The sequence below is a fragment of the Clinocottus analis genome, unplaced genomic scaffold (genome assembly GCF_023055335.1).
Source record: "Clinocottus analis isolate CAN_PGR_092001 unplaced genomic scaffold, fCliAna1.0.p SCAF_6, whole genome shotgun sequence".
NCBI lineage: Eukaryota > Metazoa > Chordata > Actinopteri > Perciformes > Cottidae > Clinocottus > Clinocottus analis.
Window position 1 is genome coordinate 11,823,126 of NW_027176218.1, and position 27,228 is coordinate 11,850,353.

At 42.9% G+C, this 27,228-nt stretch overlaps 1 protein-coding gene across 4 annotated transcripts in view; it reads left to right on the forward strand.

Moving 5' to 3' along the window:
* frmd4a (FERM domain containing 4A) overlaps positions 1 to 27,228 on the forward strand; it is a 97,722-nt gene that overhangs the window by 6,824 nt on the left and 63,670 nt on the right. Inside the window, exon 1 of one of the 4 annotated variants that reach the window (XM_068604030.1) lies at positions 5,449 to 5,704. The exons of 1 other annotated variant lie outside the window; for it this stretch is intronic. In XM_068604030.1, the coding sequence (XP_068460131.1) occupies positions 5,696 to 5,704 (9 nt within the window). In that variant the 5' untranslated portion in view covers positions 5,449 to 5,695. Of the gene's footprint in view, positions 1 to 5,448; positions 5,705 to 9,685; positions 11,025 to 25,149; positions 26,634 to 27,228 lie in introns of those variants that run through there. 2 more of the 4 variants (XM_068604028.1, XM_068604025.1) reach the window with 2 other exon arrangements.

A 27,228-nucleotide genomic window follows, 5' to 3' on the forward strand; every position in this document is an offset into this window, starting at 1 on the left:
TTACATTTTCTGAGCTGTCTACACTGCAGCCTGTTTAAGGACTATTGATGAGCTGCAGAGGTGAAGGCGCCTCTATTCTAATTGACTTCACCAGAGTATCTGCTCGCTCAGTTGTGGTCATTTGTGGGTTTGTGTGTGTGTAGCTAGGGGAAGGTTTCAGGTGTGAATATGCAAACTGTGTGTGTGAGTGCACAGTGCATCCCTTTCTGCATGTTAATGTGTGTGGCAGCCTCACAGTAAGGTGTGGCGACGTTCCTTGACCATCTAAAGGCTGATTGGCTGTGAGCTATCAACTGACCTTATATCGTGTAGGTAATGAGAGGAAAGGGTTAATGAAAATGCCATTAACAAGCAGGACGTGACCCAGCCAGCATGTGCAAACTGGCAGATGCTCATCAAAGTCTGCTCATCTCTCTGGCTTCATCCTGATGTGTATTAAGGCTCTCCATGTCTGTTCTGGGTAGCTCTGCAGGGGAACTGAGATGAAATGGCTCAGATGAAACAAGGCTCGCTAATTATGCAAATCTTAGGTGGATGCGGTCTATGGGTTTGTGCATAAACGTGGGCTGAGATGTGTAATTGCATTCACTGTACTTTACTGGCCATTTTATTGATTGAACAGAAGCGCGAGAAAGAGCCGCATCGTCTTTCCTTCTCGCCCCCACACACGTTTCTGCATTTACACGCTACCGGTACACTCACACATGACCTACCATATAGTGCAGTCAATCAATGCTTCCAGAACAAACAGACAGAATTTTTTAGATGAGCTTCCATCACTGACTTTTGGAGATTTCTATATTATTTTAATTGGCTGGCAGGATATGGCCCACGGCAAAAGTCAATTTATCTGACGGCTGTTCTTTTTTAGGTCAAGTAAATACATCTTTTAGGGTAGATAAATCAGGATTTTCTACTCGGCGTTGGAGAATCAAAACACAAAATGAGCTCATTGTATTCCAGTTTAATCGATCATAGCCAAATCGGAGGCAAGTGTACGGTTTAGGTGCACTGCATTTACAAGCTGACAAGGTCAGTTATTCTGTGTCTACAGCTTTTTGTGTCTGGTGAGGATCTCATCTCTTGCCTTTGATTTATGTAAAGTGGCTGTGAACACAATTGTTATAAATGTAGGTAGTAAACGTTAAAAAGTAGTTTGCGTTGGATTCACGTGCGCATGCTCGTTTTTAATGTAATGAATACATCAATTATTGTCCAGGGCAATGGCGGAATCACATTTGCAAGGTGCCACCTGTCATGTGTGGCAGGATGCAGATTTAGGGGAGGGGTGGCAGGGTGTCATGGGAGGCAAAGAGTTGCAGAGGCACCAGGCGGTCTGATTGGCTCACCATCTGTCTCTGGGACGGAGCAGCTGTCTGAGTCGAAAGACAAATCTCTATTTGCTTCCAAGTTCACTTTCTCTCATTATGTGTGTGTTACGTCTATATAAATGTACATGCATGTTTGTATGGCTATGTATAATTGTGTGTGTGCACAACAGAGTGCACACTTCTGATGTTTTACACATGGGTCGCAGTGAGGCTGGTTGTCTTCCATATGGAGAGAACAGGTCCTTGTCATAATGAAGAGCTGTCTTGTTAGCAGCACTTACAGGATGAACTGCCAGCTAACATGACACATGGAACACTCCACATTTGCTTTACAAAAATAACAAAAACATACATTTTATATGATTTTAAAACAATTAAGAACATTCATTTTAAAACATTAAACAATAGTCAAACAGTAAAAAAGTAGAATAAAAGATACAGTGCATTTTAAGAAATAAAATGATTGTCGCCACCCGCTCTCAGACTGACACAAACTGTTCGAGTCCCTTCCCTCTGGCAGGAGGCTGCGATCCATCAGGACCAAGAACTCACGTCACAAGAACAGTTTCTCTCCAGCTGCAGTCGGGTTCATCAACAGAGCCCATTCGTTTTACTGGGGAATACCTACAGTACCGAAGCTAAAGACGGTCTAACTGCTATTTCACTTGGACTTTTTGTTAATGTAAACTAAACTGTATTAAACAAATGCATTCTGGTTTTAGCAGTCGCAGACTGTGAAAATGGGTTCAACAGCTGATGCTAATAAGCTAATAGGGAAAACAATATTATATTACACTTAGTATATTTGTGAAAAAACAATCATTTATAAAATATATATATAACTTTTAATTCAATTTTTTTTAATTATAAAATAGCTATACCTTTGTGATTCTGTTTAGGCCAGCAGAGAAGGCCGAGCTGGCACTGATGGCCCATAGTATCTCTGACTTATAAAATTCAACATGCCATCTACTGTTATGAATCAGTCCTGAATCTTGCAAGACCAGTGAAATAGGTTTGGACTTACTAACTCTCTATGTGCTAACCGAGGAAGAGGGGCAAGCCCCAACTTCCTGTTGCAAGAGGAAGCAACATGGTTTCTGAAAAATGTGACTTTAGCACTAAATGTTGAGAAACACACACTACCACTTTTTTTGTGTCTAATGGTGTCACAATGAACAGTGAAATGCTTACGCCACTTTATTTTCAGTGGCGGGCCATCAGGGCATTCTAAGGCCTAAACAGAATCACAAAACTAACTATTTTATAATTAAAAATAAATAAATAATAATAATGTGATTTTTATAGACAAAAGTTATAGCTGTTTTATAATATATAGTTAAATAGTTGCTGGTCCTCGTTGACCCGCGTTGACACGGCTCCACCACGGGCATACAGGGACTGACCCGCGGAGCCGCTCCACCAGTGTGTCGGTCTGTGACAATAACTCCAGGGACACTTTTTCCTCCCAGTCCGCCCGTGATGTGGACTATTTGGCATTCATTGGAGGCCTAGGTCTGAATCCCACGGCCTGCCACTGATCATTTTAGACATATTTTGTTGACGTAAATATCACATAATTTTAAAGAGATTTCAAGTGGTTTGTATTTAGATGAATTAGATTAGTTAAGCCTTTGTTTAAGAAATGTTTCACCAAAAAACTGTTGAAACAAACACAAACAAGGTAAAAAGAAACAAGATCAATATGTATTACATACTTGTGTGTCGGATTAGTTGCATCGGAAGGAATGGTGGTTTTACACTTTGAAACATGATAGTAGAGCTGTTATGTGATTTAGAAAACGAGGGGATATTACCACCACAGATTTTACAGATGATTCCCTGTGGCGCAATGGCAGAAGGAAGATGATGAAAGAGCAGGGCACATGCAGTTAATTGTTTATTGTAGCTTCTCTTTTCAGCCTCAAGAGGGAGATAAAGGCCTTTGAATCAAATCAAACTTAAATCTTTTACTTTCCATAAAGAAAGAGTACAATGTGCTTATTTGTGCTTTTAATAGTGCTTTATACATTGTGCGTCCCCCGAGGCTGGAGGAGGTGTAGTGTGTCTTTGTGTTGAGTTTTGTTCTTTGAATGGCGTTTCTTCAGGTGGTCGCACAGTTGCATAGTTAAAACATGCAACCCCTGCAGTTATGACCAGATCAAGAAGCAGGAAGGTCAACAGTGAAAGCTTCTCCATGAATCGCACCATTAGTCCATTCATAGATAACCCCCCTAATAGTAACTGCTTATATATATATATATATATATATATATATATATATATATATATATATATATATATATATATATATATATATATATATATATAAGCATATATATATATATATATATATATATATATATATATATATATATATATATATATATATATATATATATATATATATATATATATAAGCACAGTTACTATTAAATTAAGTCTACATTTTGTTCCAGTTAATGCAGCTGGGTGTTGCTAATAGGTTGATGAGCTGGTGTTATGACTGATGACTGATATCAGAGCTGCCGATCGTAGCATTACATGACCTATAGCCACTATAATCCCCCCTGTAATGCATAATATATTACCCAGCAGACACACACCAGCCAGCAGCCCATCTAAGTATTGCTTCAAAGCCACATCTCATCTAAGCACAAGCACCATTTTTTTTCCCTAGATCATGTTTCACAAATATTTATATTTATAAGAGTTTAATAAAGTTACTCTGCGTCATCTACATCACTGTAGAAGCCAAACCCCCACCAAAGGGCATTCACCTTCTGCTTTTATCACTGTTGTGTTTACATGGTCACTCAAAGTCTGCTTCCCACATTATAAGGAAATTTGTATCCTCCTCTAATCCTGTTTATTAAGGCCGAATGAGTTGCAAAGATAATTAACAATCCTTTCCCTGCTGTTTTAATATCAGTGAAAGATAGTTAATATTTACCTCCGGAAACAGACCAGTCATTCACCTCCGAGAAGAATAAACATTCTCTGACTGATGTGTTAATCGATACATGTTAGTGCCACGGACTCTTTAAAAAGGATTCAATTATGGAGATGCCTGTTACATATAACATGTGTTTCTGTATTAATATTCCAGGAAGTAATGGGAATCCAGATCTTATTATTATGCAGATAGCATATTGAACTCTGATATTTCCATTACCCGTTATCTATTATGGCATTTTCGGTTCATGCATTCTTACCTTATTCATGACTACTGGAGATTTAGCAAAGATCCCATTTTGGCAACCAATATGCTCATGGATGTTTCATCCTTTGTAATACAGGTTTGATGTCTTTGTCTCGTACTTTGTCGTATTTGCTTCGGGTTGAGGAAATGTTTAGTTCGAGGTTCAGCAGTAGAGGGCAGTGTGTGAATGTGGGTGGGTGTTACGTCAACACCGGTACTTGCAATAGTGTCTGGCCATGCTTTAGATACGTGTGTGTGCATACAGCATGTGTCACAAATATAGAAATAGGTCAGCTTTCTGTGGGTGCCCGTGCCTGCGAACAAAATACGCTAAACACGCAAAGCCGGGGCTCTGGGTGCACAAACTGTTCTATGAGTAATGATGCGTGATGATAGCTGATGAATCTGAATTAGGGTTGCAAAGACGCCATGGAGACACAGCAAACGGTAATCGAGCCACGGTCAACTCTCAACCACGCTGTCACTCTTTATGTGTCTCTCTCTCTTTCTCTCTCTCTCTCTCTCTGCAGAGAATGCCGGTTGCCCCCGACAACAGTTGCTAGGAGACCTTTCTGGAGTGACTTCATAGCATCGGACATGTTTGTACCGTGGCTCGTGATGAATAAACCCAATTCACTATTCCTTTCCGACCCAAAATGTGCATTTAAATGGGGAAAATATATCAATGTACACCAATGAGGACGGTAGAAAGAGTTTTCACGTTAGTTCTGCGCTGAAGCATCTGGAAGCTTCTTGGCTGCGATGAGATGTGTTCTTATGGCGGAAATATAGTCAGTACGATGATTATGTTTTTAAAACGACACATTTTTAATCAGTGGGACCACAAAGACTGCTTCTTTGATAGATGGAAGTTATGGAAATCAGACTGATTAAATATTCTCTCTCTCTTTCTCTGTCACTGCTTTTTTTTTTTTTTATCTTGCCCACTCTTTCTCTCGCAATCCCTTATGTCCTTCTCCTGCAAAACCCTGCTCACATTACCCTCTACCATCCATCTTTCTCCCTCTCTAATTCTCTGTCTCTCTGCAGTAGTGAGATAAGATGTTCCTCCCTCAGCTGTGGTGAGGTGTGAGAGAAGAGGTGCTTTCCCTCTCTGCCTTTAACTACCTCCAGCACTGCAGGCCAACGAGTGTGGCCACACATGGCAAATGTATATATATCTCTGTGCATATTGGTGGAGGATGTTTTCTGTGTGTGTGTGTGTGTGTGTGTGTGTGTGTGTGTGTGTGTGTGTGTGTGTGTGTGTGTGTGTGTGTGTGTGTGTGTGTATGTGTGCTATGGGAGTATCAATGTGCATGTGCAGCATGTTTCCTGGGATTGCTGTTTAATGAACTCTAGATTGGATGTCAGACAAATTCCCTCTGGCAACAATCAGCCTAGCTCTCTCAAACATGGCTAGGACCGTTGGCTCTGGGAATGGCCTAAAGTAGTTTCTCACCCCAATATATCATAGTAAATGTCATCCTTGGCCAGGAGTCTGACACCAAACAGCAGTAACCAATACTGTTAAAATCTTGTATAAAGCTCCTGAAGATGGTTCAAAGTCTCTCAGGTCTTGAGACTGCTGGCCTATCACAGCTGGTGTAATTCCTGGATTACCTCATCTACTGTACAACAGCTTACATCAAGTCTCCACCAGGAAGGAGGATTTTAAATATTTAACGTTGATAATGTGGTTAATTGATTTAAACGGTAATTAACACTCTTCTTGGCTTACTACTTTAATCCCATAGATAGTAGATCTGCCAATATCAATTTAGCAGATTGCTCTTTTGCCTCTATAAGTGACTTAATTTTGATGCCAAAAAAAATTTCAAGATGGCAGTTGAAGACTCTGTCGATGCTGCCTAAAAGGAAGTTGCATTGCAAAACAAACGGTAAATTATTTTTCTATTTCAGGACAATTAAACATGGCAATCCTGGCAACTGATTATTGTTTTTGTTTTTTTTGCCCAAACGTGTTAGGATGCAGTCTATCTTTTTTTCCATCAGACCACCCACAGTATTGACAGTGATTGTAAACAGGCGCACATCTTGTCTCTCCAACTCCCTCCTGGGTCGATGCTATTGGTCTGCTTGGAAAAGAAGTCCTACTGTCGTGTATGAGAGTCAGCAGCAGTTCTCTCTCTGGTGACATTGATTTAGCTGTAATGCTGTGACAGGGTTGCACATCGACTTATGGGTCCTTCTGCTCCAAGCCAGACACCTGGGAACGCAGTGAATAACGATGAATATGACTTCTCTCTTCTTCTTTTTCTGCCTCTCCACCTTCTCTTTCTCTCTATCCTGCTCTGCCACGGGGCTGCCAACCTGCCTTTGTTTAATTTGGTCACCTGGGTCGCTGGATCAGGTAAGTTTTAATACAGCCTTTATTAAAACAAACACACAAGCAGACATCCCCCCTCGATGAAATTCCACGATTGAAATATCTATTTAATACCAGATATCAAAACTTAATCAACTCAATAAACAAATGGTGTCTGGCTTTTGGAACGGCCCCGATGGCAGATGGGACATCAGATTAAAAGACAAAAAGACATCGGGTTGAAGCGTGGAGTTGGAGCGGCTCTGAAAGAAAGAAAAGAACCTCCAATGCTGGTTTTCCTGCCTTAATGTAGTTTATTTGATAATCATTGCAATTAATTCCTTTGTTTCCCTGTGAAGTTTCAGACTGTTTAGCACCGACTAATTACCTAAGCTCATTGGACGTCTGCTTTTTGCAGTGTAATTGCAGCTTTTAGTAGAAACACAAACAGCAAGAGAAAATTACACAGCATTTTCACATTTGTCTACGATGTGTCTCTCGTATATATTTGCTCACAAATAGCGCCGTTGTTTATTAAACTGGAACATAAATATGCAAACGGCTGCACTTATCTACAATTATTGTAGCAATAATTTAATACTGCATAAGAGATCAAAAAGGTAAAAAGGCAAACTAGAACCGCAAGGCATTGCAGCAATAAATAAACTCACTCTGACCAAGGTGTGTCAGTTCACATGTGTGTTATAGAAAAACTCACCGGGGATTCATTTGGGGTCCAGCTGTGGCGACAGGGACAGAAGTGAGGATGAGGAGAGAGGAATAAGAGAAGGGGGATGGGGAGGCAGAGCGGGTGGAGATGGGCTTAAGGGCAATGTGCAGTATATTACAGTGTGCAGTATTGTCCTGTGATTGTAATAGTTATCACCCCCTATATCCCATCCAGACATTCTCCTTTATGCATTGCTATGTGGTTTAATAGTGGCTGGGAAGGGTTGGGGGCAGGGATGGTGTGTGTGTGCGTGTGTGTGTGCGTGTGTGTGCGTGTGTTTGTGTGCGTGCGTGTGTGGGATTCGCTGACAGGTTAACATTCACTGTCAGCACTAATGTGCGATGGTGATATACGGGGCTGTATATCTCTGTGGCTTGCCAGACAAATGCTCATCCAGACTGTTGGGGGAAAAAACACATTTTCAATGTTGTTTTAGCCCAAAAAAAATGTATTAGCACACTGGTAAAATACAGTTTGGCCATAAAACATTACTTTTCCCATTGAGAGCCAAGTTAAAGCCAACATTAGAAAAAGACTAGAGAACGGAACCAATTAAGCATTGTTTGGCAAAAAAAAAAAAGACATTCTGGGTATAGTGAGAGTTAAAGGTTCTTGAGGTATATTTATATTAAGGCTACATTTAGGAGAGGACCTTGGATCTATCACTTCACTGAGGTCAGAGGCTAGCTGAATAATGAGATTTGAGCTCTTTCCACTGCCTCCTTATAGAGACCTCTGCAGCACTTATCCAATTTTGACATCATCAATAAGTGTGAGAGAGTTAGGAGTTGATATAGTGTGTGTTTATTCATCTGTGTCTGCTTTGTGTCCTTGATATATATATATATATATATATATATATATATATATATATATATATATATATATATATATATATATATATGTGTGTGTGTGTGTGTGTGTGTGTGTGTGTGTCATATGGTCTGATGATTATGTTCTGTGTGAAGTGGTGAATTGTCTAATGTCAAGTGAACCAAGAAATGTTCTCTAATGGAAAAGAAGTGGTTTAAATATGCTTTATAAAGGACATACATGCCTGTGAATCTTGTGCACGAGGGTTCTTTTTTTAGTAGATATTAATTAGCTCAATGATTGTGAATATCACATTTCACTTTTTAGGTCCTTAAACAGTGTTTTTGCTCAAAATCAGAATAGCAAGCACCCATGCTTCAAAATCAGGTTCAGAAAAATAGTATTCCGTTTATTTTTAGGACACTGACATTCTGATTCAGCGTCGATCAATGTGACTGTAGCTTTGCTGCATTAGCGCACACACACGTATGTTCTACACGGCCACAGTTGCCGCGCCACCTGCAGGTCGACTGTTATTGATCACATCCACACATACTCGTGCTGAGATGTCTGCGTCGTCCAGGCCAGCCTGCAATCAATGCTGTTATGCGACAGCAAGTTCCAGTCTATCTGCTTTTTCATCGAGGCAATGGTCATGTGACCATGTAACGGTCGCCATGCGCTTTCAGGTTGTCAGCACCAATCAATCAGCAGACTGTTGACCACCGGCTGTGGGGGTTCAAATGTGTTGTGACACACACACTTTGACACCAAATCCTCATAGAAAGGAGAACGTCATTGTTTTCTGAGACAGACTGAATATAAATTGATTAATTTGTGAATTTAAATATGAAGGTACAACAGTGCCAGTTTTATTTCATTGTATGTAAAGTTCGATGACATAATGTTATACGGTGCACAGCAGCTAATTAGGGATCCTCAGGGGTAATGTCCGTTGTGGTTTATTTGGTTAACTCAATGCTTTTTTTGTCTTATCTGGGTCAATACAGGGAAGCCAGGCTAAAAATAATGAAAGAGAAAGGAGGCGAGAGGCTGAGAAAGCTCTTCACTGGTGACTGACTGTCAGAGAGGCTGGATGCAGTCACCTGACCCGCTGGTGTCTTCACACTATACTTACATCTGCTGCCGCTGAGAACGGCAACAGTGCAGGAATGCCCCCATTTTATTTATTTATTACACTTTTTAATGGTCTCACTGCTTCTCCGTGCTCCTATAGCCTGATAGATATTGTTGCTATGGCAACGGGAAGACGCAGCTCCGAGAAGAGGTGATGATTTGTCCGCGTTTTTCGTCCATTTTAAAAGGAGGAACATTAACTCACACTTTACATAAGACATGCACAACACAAAGATGCACTCAGCCGTTACCCTTCAGTCTGCAGTGTGTCTCCCATGGCGGCTCCATCACGCGACGAACCGGAGGAGACCTGCCCTGAACACGGAGAGCGCGGCATCGAACCAGCAAACAGCCTTCAGTACGCTAGAAGACCTGTTACATGTTATGAATACAGGTTATGGGGCAGCTGCAGTCGTGAAAGTGTGCTTATATGTGGAGAGCAGGGACAAGGTGTGTGTGAGTGTGTGTTTTAGGGCATGTGTGTGTTTGAGAGGGTGACTCATGCCTTGTCTATTAAGAGAATAGAGAGTGATCAGGTTGCTAGGCGATTAAGAGCCACTGTCCGCTGGGACAATAGTGGCCCAGAGAGCGCCCTCTCTTCTCTTTCTCTCCGTCTCTTTTGGTTTATTTCTCACAGGCATGTACACACACACATACACACATTGTAAATGTACATTTTGTTTGACCCCCCCCCCCCCCCACACACACACACACACACACACACACACACACACACAAACAGTTTGTGTATTGGGCGGGAACAAGGCGTTGTTGATGATCAGCAGGACAGAAAAAGAAGCATTCTGGGTAGCTCAGGGTGAGAAGGAACACACTGAGAGGGAGAGGAGAGAGAGAGCGCTACAGGAGAGCTATACCATGAAAAAAAAGACCTGCAATCATTTGCCACATTGAAGGGAACAAATGTAGCTGGAGGCAGGGAGGGAGCGTGCGAGAGAAGGGGACAAGCAGAGAGAGAGAGAGAGAGAGAGAGAGAGAGAGAGAGAGGGAGAGGAAGCAACAAGAAGCCAAGCAGAGAGCGAGACCATGGACAGTGCACATTCAAATTGCACAGCTTCATAGGGCAAAATCACACACCAACCGACAGGTCGCCAGAAGGAGGAGAAGCACCAGGACCCTGACGCTGCCGTCTCTCCACCTGCTCCTCACTGTATGTGTGTGTCTGGCCGTGACACACACACACACGCACACACACAAGCTCTCTCTGTGAGTGAGTGTGTGTGTGTGTGTCTGTCTGTGACACACACACAGGCTCTCTCTCTCTGTGTGTGTGTCAGTGCACTGGGCGCTCTGGGTGGGTAGGGAGCCGCGCTGTGGAGGAGATGTTCACTCTGAGGATGAGACAGCGTTTCTAACAGGATTTATTTGCGGACCGGGATAATACACTGACACAGCTGAGGGGACCCGAGCCCACCGGAACCGACCGGATCCACCATGGAGGGACTGCTGTCTCCAATGAGGACACGGGTAGGTTACCCTAGGGATGCAGGGCATCCCAACTACAGCTTCCTCCACAGGAATCCATCTCAGGAATGGCATGTATAGGGAGGCATTGTGCCCTGCAAGGTACTGGGCTCCTGCAATGAATCAGTCTGCGCTGCTGTCGCCGTGGTGATGCTAAAACTCAAGCCGAGAAGTTTCCGAGCTACCGACGTTGCTAGGGGCAATGGGCAGAATGCTGGGAGAGTGAGAGAGACATGAGAGGTTTCCGGGAGGATAAACGTATTAAAGCTTTGCAGAAAACTGAAATGCAGTTTCAGTTTGGATGCAAAATGTATGCGTCCGCGTGTGTGTGCGTGTGTGTGTGCGTGCGTGCGTGCGTGCGTGCGTGCGTGTGTGTGTGTGTGTGTATGTGTGTGTGTGTGTGTGTGTGTGTGTGTGTGTGCAGATTAACAAGGGGTTGCATTGAAAGAATGACTGTGTTTCAGTGAGTGGTGCCGAGCTCCCTTCAGTACAAATAACTGTCCTCCTTTTGATTTAGAATAGAGGAGGAAGGAGTGAAGAAAGATGTGCAAGGGCGGCACCGGGTTCAGTTTGTACAGTGAATTGGGGGAATGTCTGAAAGTGTCAATTCACTATTGTTCTTGTTATACATAAGCTTCTGTGTTGGATATTCGGGTGTCTGGCTGACATGGGACCTTTTAGGTTGGTGTCTCACTGTGCTCAAAGCATCGATCTGACAGTGAATGTCTGTGTCATACAGAAAAGGCTAATGAAATAGGAAATTTGTGTGTGTGCGTGTATGTGTGTATCTGTGTGTGCTTGTGTTACTGTCAGAGCACCCTTGGGGATGTGCCTGTATCCATGTGCCTGCATGTGACATCCAGCACAGTTGTGTGGACAGTAATGGACCCGAAGAGGTGTCATTCTCCCAGGTGAGATTTGAGATGAAACCCTGTTTGTTGTGGCTGGGGTTTTATGTTTCGAGATATATTATAGTGAGAGTTAGTGTGTGTAATGTGTGAGAGACACCGACTTGGCTGGACAAAGCACTGCAATATTGAAGCTGCAATAATGTTATAAATATTTATAAAGGTAAGATTGAATTTTTGGAAGTAGAGAGTGATTTTGTTGCTGTTTCTTACAGTTACAACCGTGTCCAGACCATACTTTAAAACTGAATTCATTCTGAAATAATGCCCCAATTTGAACTTAAATAATATTCTATTATAAAATGACTCCACTTCTAATCCCTCCTTCCCCTTCAGCCTGCTTCTCCCCAAGAGGACAGAGGTGATTTAACAATCTGGCTCTCTCTCATACAGTCCACCCTCCCTTCCCCCTCCTTATGTTATCACCACGGGTATGGACCCATACAGCCACAAATGAATCCTTAAAGCATCCTCCACCAACTATAGATGAGAAAATGTGCATTCATCTTTATAGTCGGTTTGAATATATATATATATATATATATATATATATATATATATATATATATATATATATATATATATATATATATATATATATATATATCACATCTCCACACAAGCCTCGAGGAGATGTGAGGGTGCTGAAAGGGTTAAGTCACTGGAATGACCTGATGGTGTTGTCACACACGAGTACACCCATCTGCTCACCTCTCCTCCCTCACCTTTACAACTCATCCTGCTTTTTCTCTTCATTTCATTGCAGCTTTGGCCCACTCCTTTTCTTTTCCCTTGTGCATGAGCCACGCACTCCCTTTTACATTCAAGCCAGAAGCGTGTCTGTCTCTTTCTCGCTTCTCTGTCCTATTTGTCTGCCCACCTGTCTGTCTGTCTGTTTGTCTGTCTGTCGGCCCCTTGCCGTGTCTTTGGCAGTTAACCCGAGCTCAGTAATTGGTATTTGCAGATCTACCCATGATCTAATCCAAAGAGGAGTGTTAGCGGGCTGTTTGGAGATAGACTTGGCTTCAAAGTTATGGCGTGGAATCAAGCCTGCTATATCTGTGCTGTCTGCCACCCTGGCCAGATTTGCCCAGGAGCTGTGGGAATCACTTCCAATGACTAAATGATTTTTTATAATTTATCTTCATCAGCCACATTGAGCTTCACATGCCTCACAGTAGATCTGTGTATCTCAGTTTTGGCGTCAAAGTCAGTTTAGTATATTTATGTGAATGAATCACAGCATAATGAGTCAGTGCAGGAGTCTCTCAAAGTTTACATGACATGATCTTAATTGATTTTGCCTTTTCTCACTCTCAGGAGTGCAGTGAAAACAGTGACCATGATTTGTGAAATGCAGCCTAAAACTAAAGAAAGGAACAAAGTAGGAGCGTAACAATGTCAGGGTGTTTCTCAGTGTCATTGGAGCCAAAGAGCACGACATCATCTGTAGTAAATCGGACAAAAGATACTGAAAGTGTATCTACCCAGTTCAAAGATTTATGGTTATGAATTTTCTCTTGCATGAAGCCCTCAAACCCCAGTATTATTCACGTCAAAAGACAAAAAAGAAGATGAAAAAAAAATCAATTTCTTGTCTTAGTGCAGTATGCCTTTAGGTCTTGCTTCAGGGATACACAAAAGGTGACCTCAACCACAAGATAACAGACAGTGAACAGCAATAGCCTTTAAAAGCTGCACTACTGGTAATCTCCAGCTCACTAAAATGGAAAAACTGTGCTGAGATGTCTGTGTGAGCTATAGTGGACTTTAGAAGAGTTGTATTCATATCTCCTCTGAGCTCCTGATCGCCTACCTCACTCCAGCAAGTTTTCAGCTTTTTTCCTTGCTCTTTGTATCTATTTTCCTCTCTGTTTCTTTATTTAGGATGACAATAATAGGCAGTGAAGCAGAAAAGTGAAACAAAATAAGCATCAGTGAGCCGTGTGTCTGTATTACATACAGCTAAAAATCAGGTCAACGCTACACCAGAGCAGAATGTAGTGAGTAATCCTGAGGGAATCTGAAAGAAGTTGCCAATTTGTTATCACCAGCATACATAAACTTATTTAACGTGTATTTATCATGATTGTATCATACCTTTTTAATGTCTTTTTAATGGGACGTTATAGTTTGGTATTGCAGTCAGTACATGATACTGATTCACGTCGACGTTAGTGCTCACGACTCTCTGCTTAACTGTGCACACTATCTGCTTCTTATCTTTCTGAGACAAAGATGAGAGAAAATACACATTCAGACAGTCATATATGAATACAAATACACGCTTAAACTAACAGATCTAAGAGTGAAAGATCAAGTTCCCCAGTTGTATGGACTATATGCATATAGGTCAGTAGAACAAGGAGATCAAGCTTCATAGAAATCTTCCTCTGGAGAACGTGTGCTGGTGTTTGGCACATCTTCTCCAAAAATGAGTTTGTGTGTGTGTGTGTGTGTGTGTGTGTGTGTGTGTGTGTGTGTGTGTGTGAGCTCTCCAGTCAACTCACTGTGTAAGCGAATCAATGCGGAGCAGTTATCAAGAGATTAACCCCGTCAAGGCTCCATCAGTCTAATCAGAAAGACTCTTCCTCCCTCGTTAACTCCATCACTCTCTCACTACTACCTTCATCCACTAGCTTGCTTTTTTTTCGGCACAGTGTCACTGACTCTTTCGCATTTAGCCTTTTATCCTCTTCCGGACGTGTGTGTGAACATGCGTGTTTGTGTGTCCAGCTGCTCATGACAGATGGGGCCATTACAGAAATGGCCAAGGGCTTGGACGTACATGCACACTCACCAACGAACATTTATTCCATTAAGCAATATCCATTTCACACACATACACACACACACACACACACACACACACACACCTTCCCCTCTCTGTGTTGATGCTTTAGCTCTGCTGCATTACATGCAAACCATTGCAAACACACTTGCTCATTGTTACCCACCATGCCCCTTCGCTCCTTCCTTTCCCCCTCCATCCATCCATCCACCTGGTTCATTAGCGGGCATTCTGCTGTCAGAATGGTTAAGGTCGGGTTGGCATGGAGGGGGAGACAAAGCAGCCAAAAGGGAAGTGACCAGACTCACATCCCTAAAGCCGATCACCTCACTGCTTGTATGAAAATAATTAGGAGAGAAAGGCAGACTGATAGGGTTTGGATTTACAGCACAAGGTGGGGCTGCCTTTGGCAACCCACTCAAACACACTCGCACACACACACACACGCACACATACACACACACACACACACACACACACACACACACACACACACACACACACAGATACACATTTAATACACAGCAGGTTGGCTGGCAGCAATTGAAGGCCAGCGTAAGCAGCAAAGGGGGAGGTGTCTGGTGCCTGGAACCCCCTGAGACGCATGCAAACAAAACACACACACACACACACACACACACACACACACAGCCATATACATCTCCCAGCTGTCATCTTCGCCTTCCAAGTGCACTGCCAGGGTAGTCTATTAGGGACAGTGCAACAAAAGTTAGTCACTATGTACTTTGATTTAATTTAAATTTAAATAAATGTAACCCACCAATCCCATTCTGGAAGAAAACATACTGTTGTAGTGAAACTATAATAGGGATCCATTCATCATTGGTTTTGGCAAAATTGCTCAAACCTTCATTAATGTGCCTGCTCTTGTGACTAAACGAATATAATAGTGTGAAGCTAATATTAGCTAATTTTCTTGAATCGCTTTTTTACATACAGTGTACCAAAAAGACTTGCACATCCTTTCGGACATAAATGTATGCATTCATGACGCACAAGGAGGCAGATGAAGATTAAGAGAAGCAGGACTACTTTCTGTGTAAGATGAGATCAGTGGGATGTCATGTAGTGAGAGAGATCCTTATACAGTTTCTAGTTTGAAGCGTTTCCACTCTTTCCCATTTGAAGATGTGGCACTGCATGTCGGCCAAAGGCCATCTCTGATCATGTCTGTGTGTGTGTGTGTGTGTGTGTGTGTGTGTGTGTGTGTGTGTGTGTGTGTGTGTGTGTGTGTGTGTGTGTGTGTGTGTGTGTGTGTGTGCATGTGAGCATGCCCTGCTGCGTCGAGCATGTCAAATGTACTCTTGTCCCCTTGAAGAGGCCCGAACGATGAGATCAATCAGAGCGCAATTGAGCAACCAGAGAAGCAAACCAGTGATGCACTTAATGTTAGGTGTTGTCATGGAAACACGGGGTGCAGATTTTCCACTTCATTGGCTGCCATCAGTCTACAGGCATTTTTTTCCAAAAAAGGCAATTGAAAGATAGGAGGAAAAATGAGTCAAGTGTCCACGAATATAGAAGACACAGCAAGACACAAGAGTATCGTAATGAGAAATTTACTGTAACACCATGCTTCAATTAAATACACTTGTGTTTGTGTGTCAGTGTTAAAACCATGCACTTTAAATTAAAGAGCTTCAAGCAGTCCTATTATGTATATTGACTCTATCTGTGTAATTGCATAGAATGGATAGTCCCAGGAGAGAGCTTTCCCTGTACTGCTTTTAGCCTTCAGAAAATTCAAATGGCAATTACACTTTCCTATTGGAATGTAATCGCAATCGTGCACACACACACACACACACAAACACACACACACACACACACCTATGATGAACGAGCGGTGGATTGGTAGTGTCACCCCTGCAACAAAGGGTGACCCTGCATTGAACAGGTATCATACATCATCCTATCAGTAGATCTACATTGCACAGACAATTTGTGGCATACACAAATACATGTGCATACACTCACATTGGAAATAGGAGTTTATTTCTTCCCCCTCACCCTGTTAATCTCTTATCTCCAGTTACACACAACTTGGCATTTACTCTGCTCTTTATTGTGCCATTTCCCCTCAACCGCACCAGAGACCCACCATTTCCAGCCCATTTCTTCCTTCTTTCAAGCCCCACCACTTCCATTTCTATACATCCTCCCCTGGGCTCTGAACTATGACCTCTTTACATGAGCAGAGAGGAAGCTGGCAGCAGTTACTGAAATATGATTGGCTGACTGAGTGATGTCAACACTGACCTGAGGGGAGAGAGAGATGTGTGGCGCTGTAGAAAGTAGAGAGAAAAGAGAGGATGGAGGCAAAAGAACAGCATCTATTGAGGGAGATAATTTCTGAAGTACAGCCATATCACGAGAAAGCACACATCAGAAAACAACTACACATGTAATACACAGATGTTCTATCTAACAGCAACTGCAATGGGCAAGTTCTGACCTATTCACATCCACTGAGGAATATGGCTCTGTTACAAATACAAATGCAGCTGGAAGCCGCTGGGTATTGGAGAGGAGCATCACTCCATCACCACCGCAGGGACTCAGGTTCAGACTCTGGCTGCTGTGTTTCTGGCGAGTGGCCCTTTGAGCTTAATTGGCAAAGTAGCAGATAGGAAGCCACAAAGGGTCATGCGTTTGTAACTGCACTGATAACTACTGGTTGTCAGGGTCACACTTTTAGAGGTGCCCACATGGACATCCATGTGTTACTGCCTCCTAAGTGGCAGATTGCTGTGATTTGGAGGTCCTAAGCCTCCCCAGGCCAACAGCGGGAGTTATTAGGAACACAATCTGCAGTACAGAGGGACAAAAGAAGAACAAGCACGAAAGAAAGGAATACAATTTATGCTATTTTTCCTTTGAAAAAGCTTCTCTTTCAGTGGCTATTGTTGTTCAGTTCCTGAGGACAGCACAAGACAAAGCAATAACGATGCAACATTTTGTGACCAACCATAGTGTTGATTATACAGCTCTTATTCTGCATACTTAACTTGTGTCTTGTTCAGTAGACTAGCATTCTTCCCTTTTTTTCATATTTTAGTCATTTCAGTTTAAAGTGCACACTGCATGAACACAATTTACATTTGCACTTTTTATGCTCCAGCGCGCTAATGCATGATTCATTCACCTCCACAGCTGCTCAAGGAGACAAAGACATTGAACATTTTACCCTGTACATGCATGTATTGTATGCACACACAAACCCTCAAACACATGCACGCACACTGGTCAATTTGTATGCTCCATAACATCTACATGCACGGCAGCATACATATGGACCCATATGCTGCCATCAGACAGCCTTATTGATGTAGACATGTCAACCTCTCAGCAGCAAGGCTGGGGCGAGCGTCTTCAGAGCTGCTGGCAGGATGAATGGATGGATATAGGTCAGTGATAGAATGAGAGACTGTGATGGTTGAAGGTGCCAGATGATTGAACATCGAGGAGTGAGGTAATTCTTTCGAGTCCTTTTTGATTTTCAGAAGCAGTATAGTCAATGCCACCAAAGGAGCAGTTTAGCGATCCCATCCGGCTTTCGTGATCTTACTTTTGCTTCTCAGAAGGAAAAAAAAAGCAGTAAGAAAAGTTTTTTCATAAATATGTTTTTGGGGTCATTTAAATAATATAAGTTGGGAAACCACTGATTTTATATAATTCCAAGATAACCCTGTATTCTGTGTGTTTTATTGGGCCCAAATTTGTATTTAATCTAAAACACTGAGCAGTGGTTGCCAGGTATCCTATTACCTCCCCTTTCCCAAGTGTGGACAGCTGCCATTACGCATAATTTAACCCAAATATGAAATCAAGGTTGCCAGATTGATGTGCATCCATCCTCCAAGGAATACTTACATCATCCTCAGTGTCTCGCTGACCCTTTATGCTCTCATTACTGCTTGTTAGAACAATTAAGTGTGACGTGTGTCAGATTTATATCTCACCCCTGTGTGTGTTTGTGTGTGTGCATGTACATGTGTTTGTTTTATTCTGAACAGATGTGAGCATCTGCCATTGCAGATAAGGCCATTAATACATGTCTAGAGGTGTTTGTATGTGGATGTGTCTGGTTTTCGGCAACAGCTGTTGTTGTTTTCTGTGTACTCAGTTTGTACATTCACTTTTGCAAGTTGTCTGATATACCTAACTTTAAAAATGCATTTGTATGAGACACAGGTATTCAATGTGGGTGTCTCTTTTCACTTGTGGACTGGATCCAGAAAGAATTGGATCCTAGTTTTTTGAGTAATTATTATTTTAATGACCTTGAATACAGACAGTTTCATAATATTAATAATAGTGTTTCAGAAAAACACCTTTGTAAATCTGAACATTTCCCATGGGCAACAATCCAGTTGTGTGGTAACTAGTGTGTTGCACTATCTTGTTGTTTTTCTACGCGAGCGTGGACCCACTATTCCTGTTTATCAGTGTAATTATAATGGTCTTGTTTTTCTTTTTTACAACTTACTTACTTTACTGTATCACTAGTCATGAACCCAGATTTAATTTAGCTTCCTTAGAAGTCTTATAGATATGTTTTAAAAAACCCTTGTCATGTGCTGTTTCAGTTATTTGATCCACCTCTAACCCTTTCCCAGAGCTCCTCACCAGCGTACGGCATGTCATGGCAGAGTATGGCATGCCATACTCTGACCAGCAGAGTGTGCTGTGTGATGGGATTCCCCATGCCTTGCTCAAGGCTTCCTGAAATCATAAGCTGAAGGACTCGGAAGTCCAGTTGAGTTGCATTCGCTGAAGAAGAGCAGGCCCTCTTGGCCCTAAGTTTGAAGTGGTGTAGTAGGAGGTAGAAGTAGAAGTACAGGTAGAAGTACTTCTACCTGCAGCTCCTTCAGTAAAGTGTAGGCTAGAAGAATCTCTCCACAGAAGTAAGCGTAAGGCGTGCATTGAGAAGGTCAGCACTGGTGAAGAAAAACTTCCGACATGGCTGTCAGAAGCAACTGGCCTCTTCCTCCTCGTGTCCTGTCTGATGTATGGAGCCAATAAGCAGAGACCTTCAGCTCTAATGAGCAGTGGTCTGCTGTGTGTGTGTGTGTGTGTGTGTGTGTGTGTGTGTGTGTGTGTGTGTGTGTGTGTGTGTGTGTGTGTGTGTGTGTGTGTGTCAGCTGGCCGTTTGGCCCCAATAAACACAGAGCTTCATTCGACAAGTCCACAGTTCCTCTTATCCGTCATCACAGCTTTCACAGAGACATGAGGGCTTGTAGAGGGGACCAGGTGGGGAAGGAGGAGTGTACGTGTGTGTGTGTGTGTGTGTGTGTGTGTGTGTGTGTGTGTGTGTGTGTGTGTGTGTGTGTGTGTGTGAGGTGACCAGGGAATGGTTATGTGTATAATTAATGACCTCATCCTGCTTCTCCTGCTGTCCAAGAGGAGGACAATGAGCGGGTAAAAGACAAAGAGCAGGGTAAGCAAGTGAAATCAAGAGACAGAAAATGACAAGAAGGGGTAAGGGGAGGACCACGAGGGATAAAGAGATTGAAGGAAGGAAGCATATGTTAAAGGCTGCACTTGATTAATAATGCGTTCTGTCAGTGACCGAGTGGCCGTCCCATTACCTCTGATGCCTACTGGAGGGACTGTTACATGGGATTCACCCCAATAAATCATCCCGCTCTTCCTCCAGTCCCTAAATTTTCATGTGCCCAATATTCAGCTCTTTATCATGGCGATGATGCAAGCTGAATGTAAATAAGTCGTAAACTCCAAGGGACATGACCTTGGCTGAGAGAGAGTAACCTGGGACAGATCACAGCCTGCCTGTCACAGCACATCTCTTTTTGTGACTGCTGTGAAGGTGTAGCAAGGACAAAGGCAAGAGAAGGGTGGGAGGTGACTGGTCTGTCTAACAGGGGCCTCCAGAGCCGGCTGTAGCCCCAGGGGGTCAGCCTGCCCCCCTCTGTCAGCCCACTCTCTCTCTTTGGTTTATTATTTGATCCATTTTAGATATTAGGAGTAAATGATTGTCACGTAAAACATGCAGGGTAGGAGCTGACCGGCAATACCTTAAACCAATTGCTGCAAAACCATACAGACACAAACTGTACTGCCGTGATTGAACATTTTACCATCACAAGGATGAGAAGGATGATCTCCTCAAATTACCCCTGTCTATCCCTGAACCCCAAGGGCTCTCCCCCTCCTCCTCCTCCTCCTCCTCCTTCTCCTCCTCTTCCCTCTCCTCCTCCTCCGCCATTTGACCAGCGTTCGGCATTGGTTTTGTGGCAGCGGTGCACCTGTCAGAGGTGTGGGGCCCATCTGTACAGTAACAAGCAGCTTAGTTCCCTGCCTGCAGCAGGAGGTGGAACTGGCGCAGTCTGGTTTGTGTTACTGCACTCCTGGGAGAAGCCATGCGTGTGTGTTGTGGGTTATGGAAGGAGTAGGTCATGTTGGCTTATTAGAAGAACAAGGAAATGCATATATGAGTGTGTGTGTGTGTGTGTGTGTGTGTGTGTGTGTGTGTGTGTGTGTGTGTGTGTGTGTGTGTGTGTGTGTGTGTGTGTGTGTGTGTTTGTGAAACGGTGGGGACAGGTGCGTCCTCTTTGTACATTGCATTTGTTTGTGTGCATTCTTTGTTATTTTGTGGTTTGCATTCCCGAGGGATCATAACGGTGCATTGTCCATAAAGAAGGAGAGTTGTATGGTTACGAGGGGCTGAGAGGTTTACGAGGGTTATAAGCACAGCTGCATCCTGCGTGTAGACAAATCAGTCCTAAACAAAAGTCTGAGGAATGAAAACTATTTGGCTAGAGAGGGAGGAGTGCTTTAAAACATTCGTTCATGAGTTTTCAGTAGTTGGCCTCAGTGCTGAAATGTTTAAAGTTTTATGAAGTTTTATGTCATGGTAATCCTGAAATGTAAATTGATATCTTTGAGATTTTGATTGTCAATAACAAAACAAGCAATTTGATGACGTCCCCTTGATCAGTGTGCAAGTGCAATAAGTGTTTTAACAATATTCTGATATTTTATAGCCTAAATTATTAATTGGCAACATAATTAACTGATCAAATGATTATGGAAAATAATCCTAATTACACACACTTTTTGTGGTTGATTCACCCCTGAATTAGTGCAAACAACCATGATATAGTTAATTATCAACATATCATCTGTCCATATAATAAAAGGATTCAGATGCACACACACAAACACACACATACACATACAAATAGTGTTAACCCATGTTTCCTCCTTTTCCCCAGTATCCCAGTATTCTCCCACGGGAGTATGATCATGTATAACCCATTTCCCCTCATGATCTGGCCTGTAAAGATTAAATATGTAGCCATATCATCAAACATTTAACAGTCATGCTGCTACAAATCAGATTCCTAATCGTGTGTGGACTTTGGGGATGGGGACTCACGTGCTTGTCTTGATCCTAAATTGATGTGAGTGTGCTGTTTGCATGCTAGAGTAATTCATAAAAGTTGTCGAGACTTGCTGGCAGACGGGCATGCCTGCTTACTGGAGGGTTAATTGTTAAATCAGTGTCAGGGAAACAATGTTTTCGCAGCCACTTAGCGGTGTTGGTGGGCACGCGCGCGTCTATCTGTGTCTATTTCTGTGCATGGCGTAGGCTGGGAAGCCTCCTCGGCACTAGGTAGAGTGGGTTAAGTTTACTGGGGCAGAAAATGCAGGAGCGTGACTCAATCCAGCGCTTTGGTACAACCAGTCTCTAAAATATGCCTCTGTCGCATTCTGTCTGTTCAGTACCTCTCAGACACACACTCACTCTGTGGTGAGCGGCTTGTACGTACAAGAAGGACAGACGCAAAGGCTGCGACCAAGTCCAAAAAGGTGTTTGTAACACATATTCTATTAATTTCTATACTCAGATACTTTAAAGAACGTTTACTACTGAGCACGAGTGAGAATCCAAGGTGACTTTCACTGCGGCAAGCATGATATAAGATAGTAGACAGTACACTTCCCTCTCCTAGCACAGGCCTTTATAGAGATTATCAACACACACTTCCATTCACACACACACACACACACACACACACACACACACACACACACACACACACACACACACACACACACACACACACACACACCTGCACCAAGAGAGATGCACACGAGCCACTCAATGTAATATGAAATGACAGATTTGGGTTGCCGAGTGACACAGCAAAATCCAGATTACTGACAGTGCAGCAGAGAATGACTGAGCAGAAACCCTTACATTGCACTTGCTGTCCATCATCATTCGAGACTGGAATAAATGGAGACAATAAAAAATGGAAAAGACAGAACTAATGAGAGCAAATTGATAAAAATAAAAAAATACTGAAATACACAAATAGACCTACATTCAGTAAATATATTATGATACTAATAACGCATACAGGCAGAATGGTAGGCATGGAAAAAAAAATCAAGACAAGGATAATAAACTCACAGTTTGACATGTGGTTAATAAAACCATTCAGGGTAAGATGAGGTGCAGTGTGTTGCATTCTCTGTAGACTTTCAGACTTTAACACCTTGTGCAGTGTATAAGACTCGCAGTAAGCCATTTAGACAGTTAGCTGCAAACAGGTGCTTAAGAGGCTTTATCAACTTGTTCGGAATAGATACTATTTTTGAGTGTGTGTGTGTGTGTGTGTGTGTGTGTGTGTGTGTGTGTGTGTGTGTGTGTGTGTGTGTGTGTGTGTGTGTGTGTGTGTTTGTGTGTGCGCAAACCTCAAACCACTTGGAAGATTGCCCAGAGTTTGATTAGCACACATCCCTATTTTCCAGGCCAGGTGGCCATCAGAATCAATGAGGCATACTCAGACACACACTCTGCTCTCTTGCTCTAAATAAGAAATAAAGACCAAAAACTGTCCTCTGAGTTTTTCGGATCAATCAGAATCAGAGAGGCTCGTTAGGGCCAGTTTTGTGATGCACAGGCTGAGTTGCTGCTGTAGCCACCACTCGGGTGTTCCTGCTGCTAACTGGATTACGAGGACAAACAACTTCCACGAGGGAACTGATGGTGAAGACGGATGGAAAAACTCCTCGGAGTTAAACTGCCTCAATGCGATGCATCTCATGGTACTGTAAAATGTGATTTTGACACTAGTAACACTAGTTTGTGTAGTGGGTAATTGTTTGTTGAATTCATTGTCATTTCATTATGCTTTTATATGTATCTATAAATACACGATAATGTTTGTGAGGCAGTGTTCATAGTGAATCCTTGTAAATGGCCCCTTTGTATTCAAATAACTCCATACAGACACAGTAGATGTGCCTCTTTTGTGTAAATCATACAATAATGTAACGTTTGTAAGCACATGTGTATGTTAGAACACTATATTGTTTGCTCCTGCGTATTATGACAAAGAGTTGAGGTGATATTCAGCTCTCTCTGTGATGATGACTGTTAGCCATTGCACCGATTTAACAATTAATTCCACCACCTTCACTGGATTCTACACAGAAATCTAGGTTTTAACCCTGTGTGGGCCAGGGAGTCACTCTGGGACATGCTGTCCTGTGTCGCCTCTCTGTTGGGGGCTAAGCTCTTCACTAATGACAAATACTGATCGAACGCTACCTGCCGCTCTCCACTCTCTTCACTGCATTCAGACTCCATGTGCCACCTGCTTCAAAGTCTTAGTGGCAATATACTGTCCATCTTCACCATGCTAGAGGGTATTTGTAATGCATGAGCGGCATGCAGATGAGAATTAGAGGGATATTTCTGAGTTATTAATGGTGGGGTGTTACATATTCACAGCAGGCAGCATTAGGAGCGACTTCTGGAAGACAGGGAGGCCTCCTGAGGGCAACAAAGGAGTGATGGATGTGCACTATCTTTAACACCCACCAGTGTGTGTTATGGTGCATGCGTGCGTGTGCATGTGTGCGTGGGTGTGTGTGTGTGTGTGTGTGTTTTGTGTGTGTGCGTGCGTGTGTGCGTTCAGAATCACGGCTGTGCAATAGACGCAGTCACGCCCCAGTGCGCCTGACCACAGACTTGATGTGAGGACTGATGAGGCTGATCCAGCCGACCTCACGCCCAAGAGAGGTCAGAGAGGGCAAAGGTCACTGGCACTCTGGGTCTGTCTGGTTTAGGAAGAGGGCCGCAGTGGGACAGGAGGGAGAGATACGATTGCGAGAGATGTGTCTGAGATGCTGAGGCTGAGAGACAGAGAGCGAGAGAGAGAGAGAGAGAGAGAGAGAGAGAGAGAGAGAGAGAGAGAGAGAGAGAGAGAGAGAGAAAGAGCCTGCAGCATACATTACATTTTCTGTAGCAGGTGGAAATAAGTTTAATGTGAGTCATGGAATCAAAAGAATGAAGAAGTTGGATGTGGACAGAAAGGTGTGACCATGACAAATACAAAGCGCTGGCAAAAAGAGTAAAACAAATTTTAAAAACGTCAGTGTCTTTTATCACTAATTCAGTAGAAATCTGATCCCTAACCAGTTACATGGTCTGATTTCCTGCAGTAACCTCATTTTCTTGGAGTCTTTGGTGCCTCCTCCTTACAGCTCGTTATTGTCTTCAGTCACATCCTGTCTGTTCGTACAGCCCAGCTTAACTCACTTTGCTCCTTACGCCTCATGTCGGAGTTAGTCCCTCGGTTTCTTCCTATTTGGTTAACGCAGAGAGAATGGAGGGGTACATTCCTCTGAAAACAAAAACAACCCCTCTCTATGAAGCGTCCTCTATCCTTCATCCCCCTGCTTCCATTTTCTTCTCCTCCGTTCCTCCCTCAGTAAATCATTGCCCCTCTGCTATGCACCCATATGTCCCCGTCCACCCCTCTCCTTCCCAATCAGCCATCGACCCCACATGCCCTGCTACTGCAACCCCCACCCACCCCTCCCTGCCTCTGTTACATAAGCTTCCAGTCATAGATCCAGGCCATATCGCTGTTGTTTTCGTCTTGTGTGTCTATTGGAGCCTCAGCATCCAGGGCCAGTGCTTAATGAGGCCCCTACAAAGGCCCATTGATGAGAGACTCAGTGTGAGAGAAGATGACCCCAGCCAAGAGCACCCAGAATTGGGCATCAGCCGCAGGCGCTTCCTCCAGACAAAGACTTCCACTGTGGACAGAGACCTGAAAGGGCACAGAGGGAAACAGAGTGAGAGAGAGAGAAAGTGGAAAAAAGAGGGAAGATATGTCCCGGTCAAACAACTTAGAGAATGTGAGACAGAAAGATATTAAACAAAAAATGAAACAGTTGTATGACTTCATCACTTCACTTAGCTTCAGCTTCCTCTTCCTCCTCCTCTGTGCATCCGAAGACAGTGAGACCCACCCTCTGCCCTCCCTCTGCCACAGAGTTGTCAGAGTCTTTATCTCACTCGTGAATCATAACTGGGATCTGAACAGAGGGAACTACAAGGCTCTATCTGTCACACGTCCTCATCAATAGCCATTGGTTGCTCAAAGGAGGGCTCAACACACTTTGAGGGGACCCTGTGCTCTTTTTGGGAACATTTGGAGCACTGACGGGAATCCGGACGCTTTTTCGGAGCCAAGTCTGGTGGGGAAAGTCCTGCTTGTCTATCAGATTTGGGCTACAACGGGCAGTTTGGGAAGCTAAAGAATGTGGATAAATTAGGCTGGACTGTTAGAAGCTGTCGTGGTATGATCATTTGGAAAATTGAGATGTCACATGACTGGCATGGCTTTATTACCTCATTTAAGTCATCTGTCAGTATCCCATGATTACACCTAATAACAGAAAGAAAGAGAAGAGCCTATGCAGCCAGAGTGTGAGAGTCTTTATTTTGTTGAAATATTTTCATTACTTTGAGTGGTGTTTTTGGGGATCGGCTGGAGGATGACTCTGGCAGCACGACTCGAGGACTTAGAGGAGACCCTGGAGCACATGCTTATGGATGTCTTTGTAAGTTTACTTTTTCCACTTTTTTTAATTAAGTTTAATAACAGTAGTTATTTTACCTTTCATAAAGTGCATTTAACTGAATGTATTTATTTTAGTCTTTCATCACCATTCTTCGCTCTGTGTTTCATATCGGTGACATCTCCGGTGCATAATTGCAGTTTGAGACCAGAGGCCAACATATGTTCACATCTTTTTCCAGATGCTCTCTCAATAATTGGCACAAAAAAGTGTGCCGTTAAAATGTTAAACTCTGGGCATGGAGAGGAACTTGAGTGATAGCTAATTAAACAGCTGTCTGGCCAGGAATGTAACCTGGATTGCATGTCCAATACATGACTCAACACTGGGTTAGCCCACTGAGTTAAGACTTTGAGAACGTTAACTCAGCATGTGAGTAGCTTTCAGCCAACCAACTCTAAAGTATTAAATCTAGGTACTTGGCCTATGCTTTCTGTGGTCTGCAGCCATCATATTTATCTGCATGTACCCATAAATCTTTTGATTAGGAAGGAATGAAATCTCCAAGTGAAGGAAGTGAGGATTGAGAATGAGGAAATAAAGGGATGAAAAAGGAATGAGAATGCCTGATGGATGT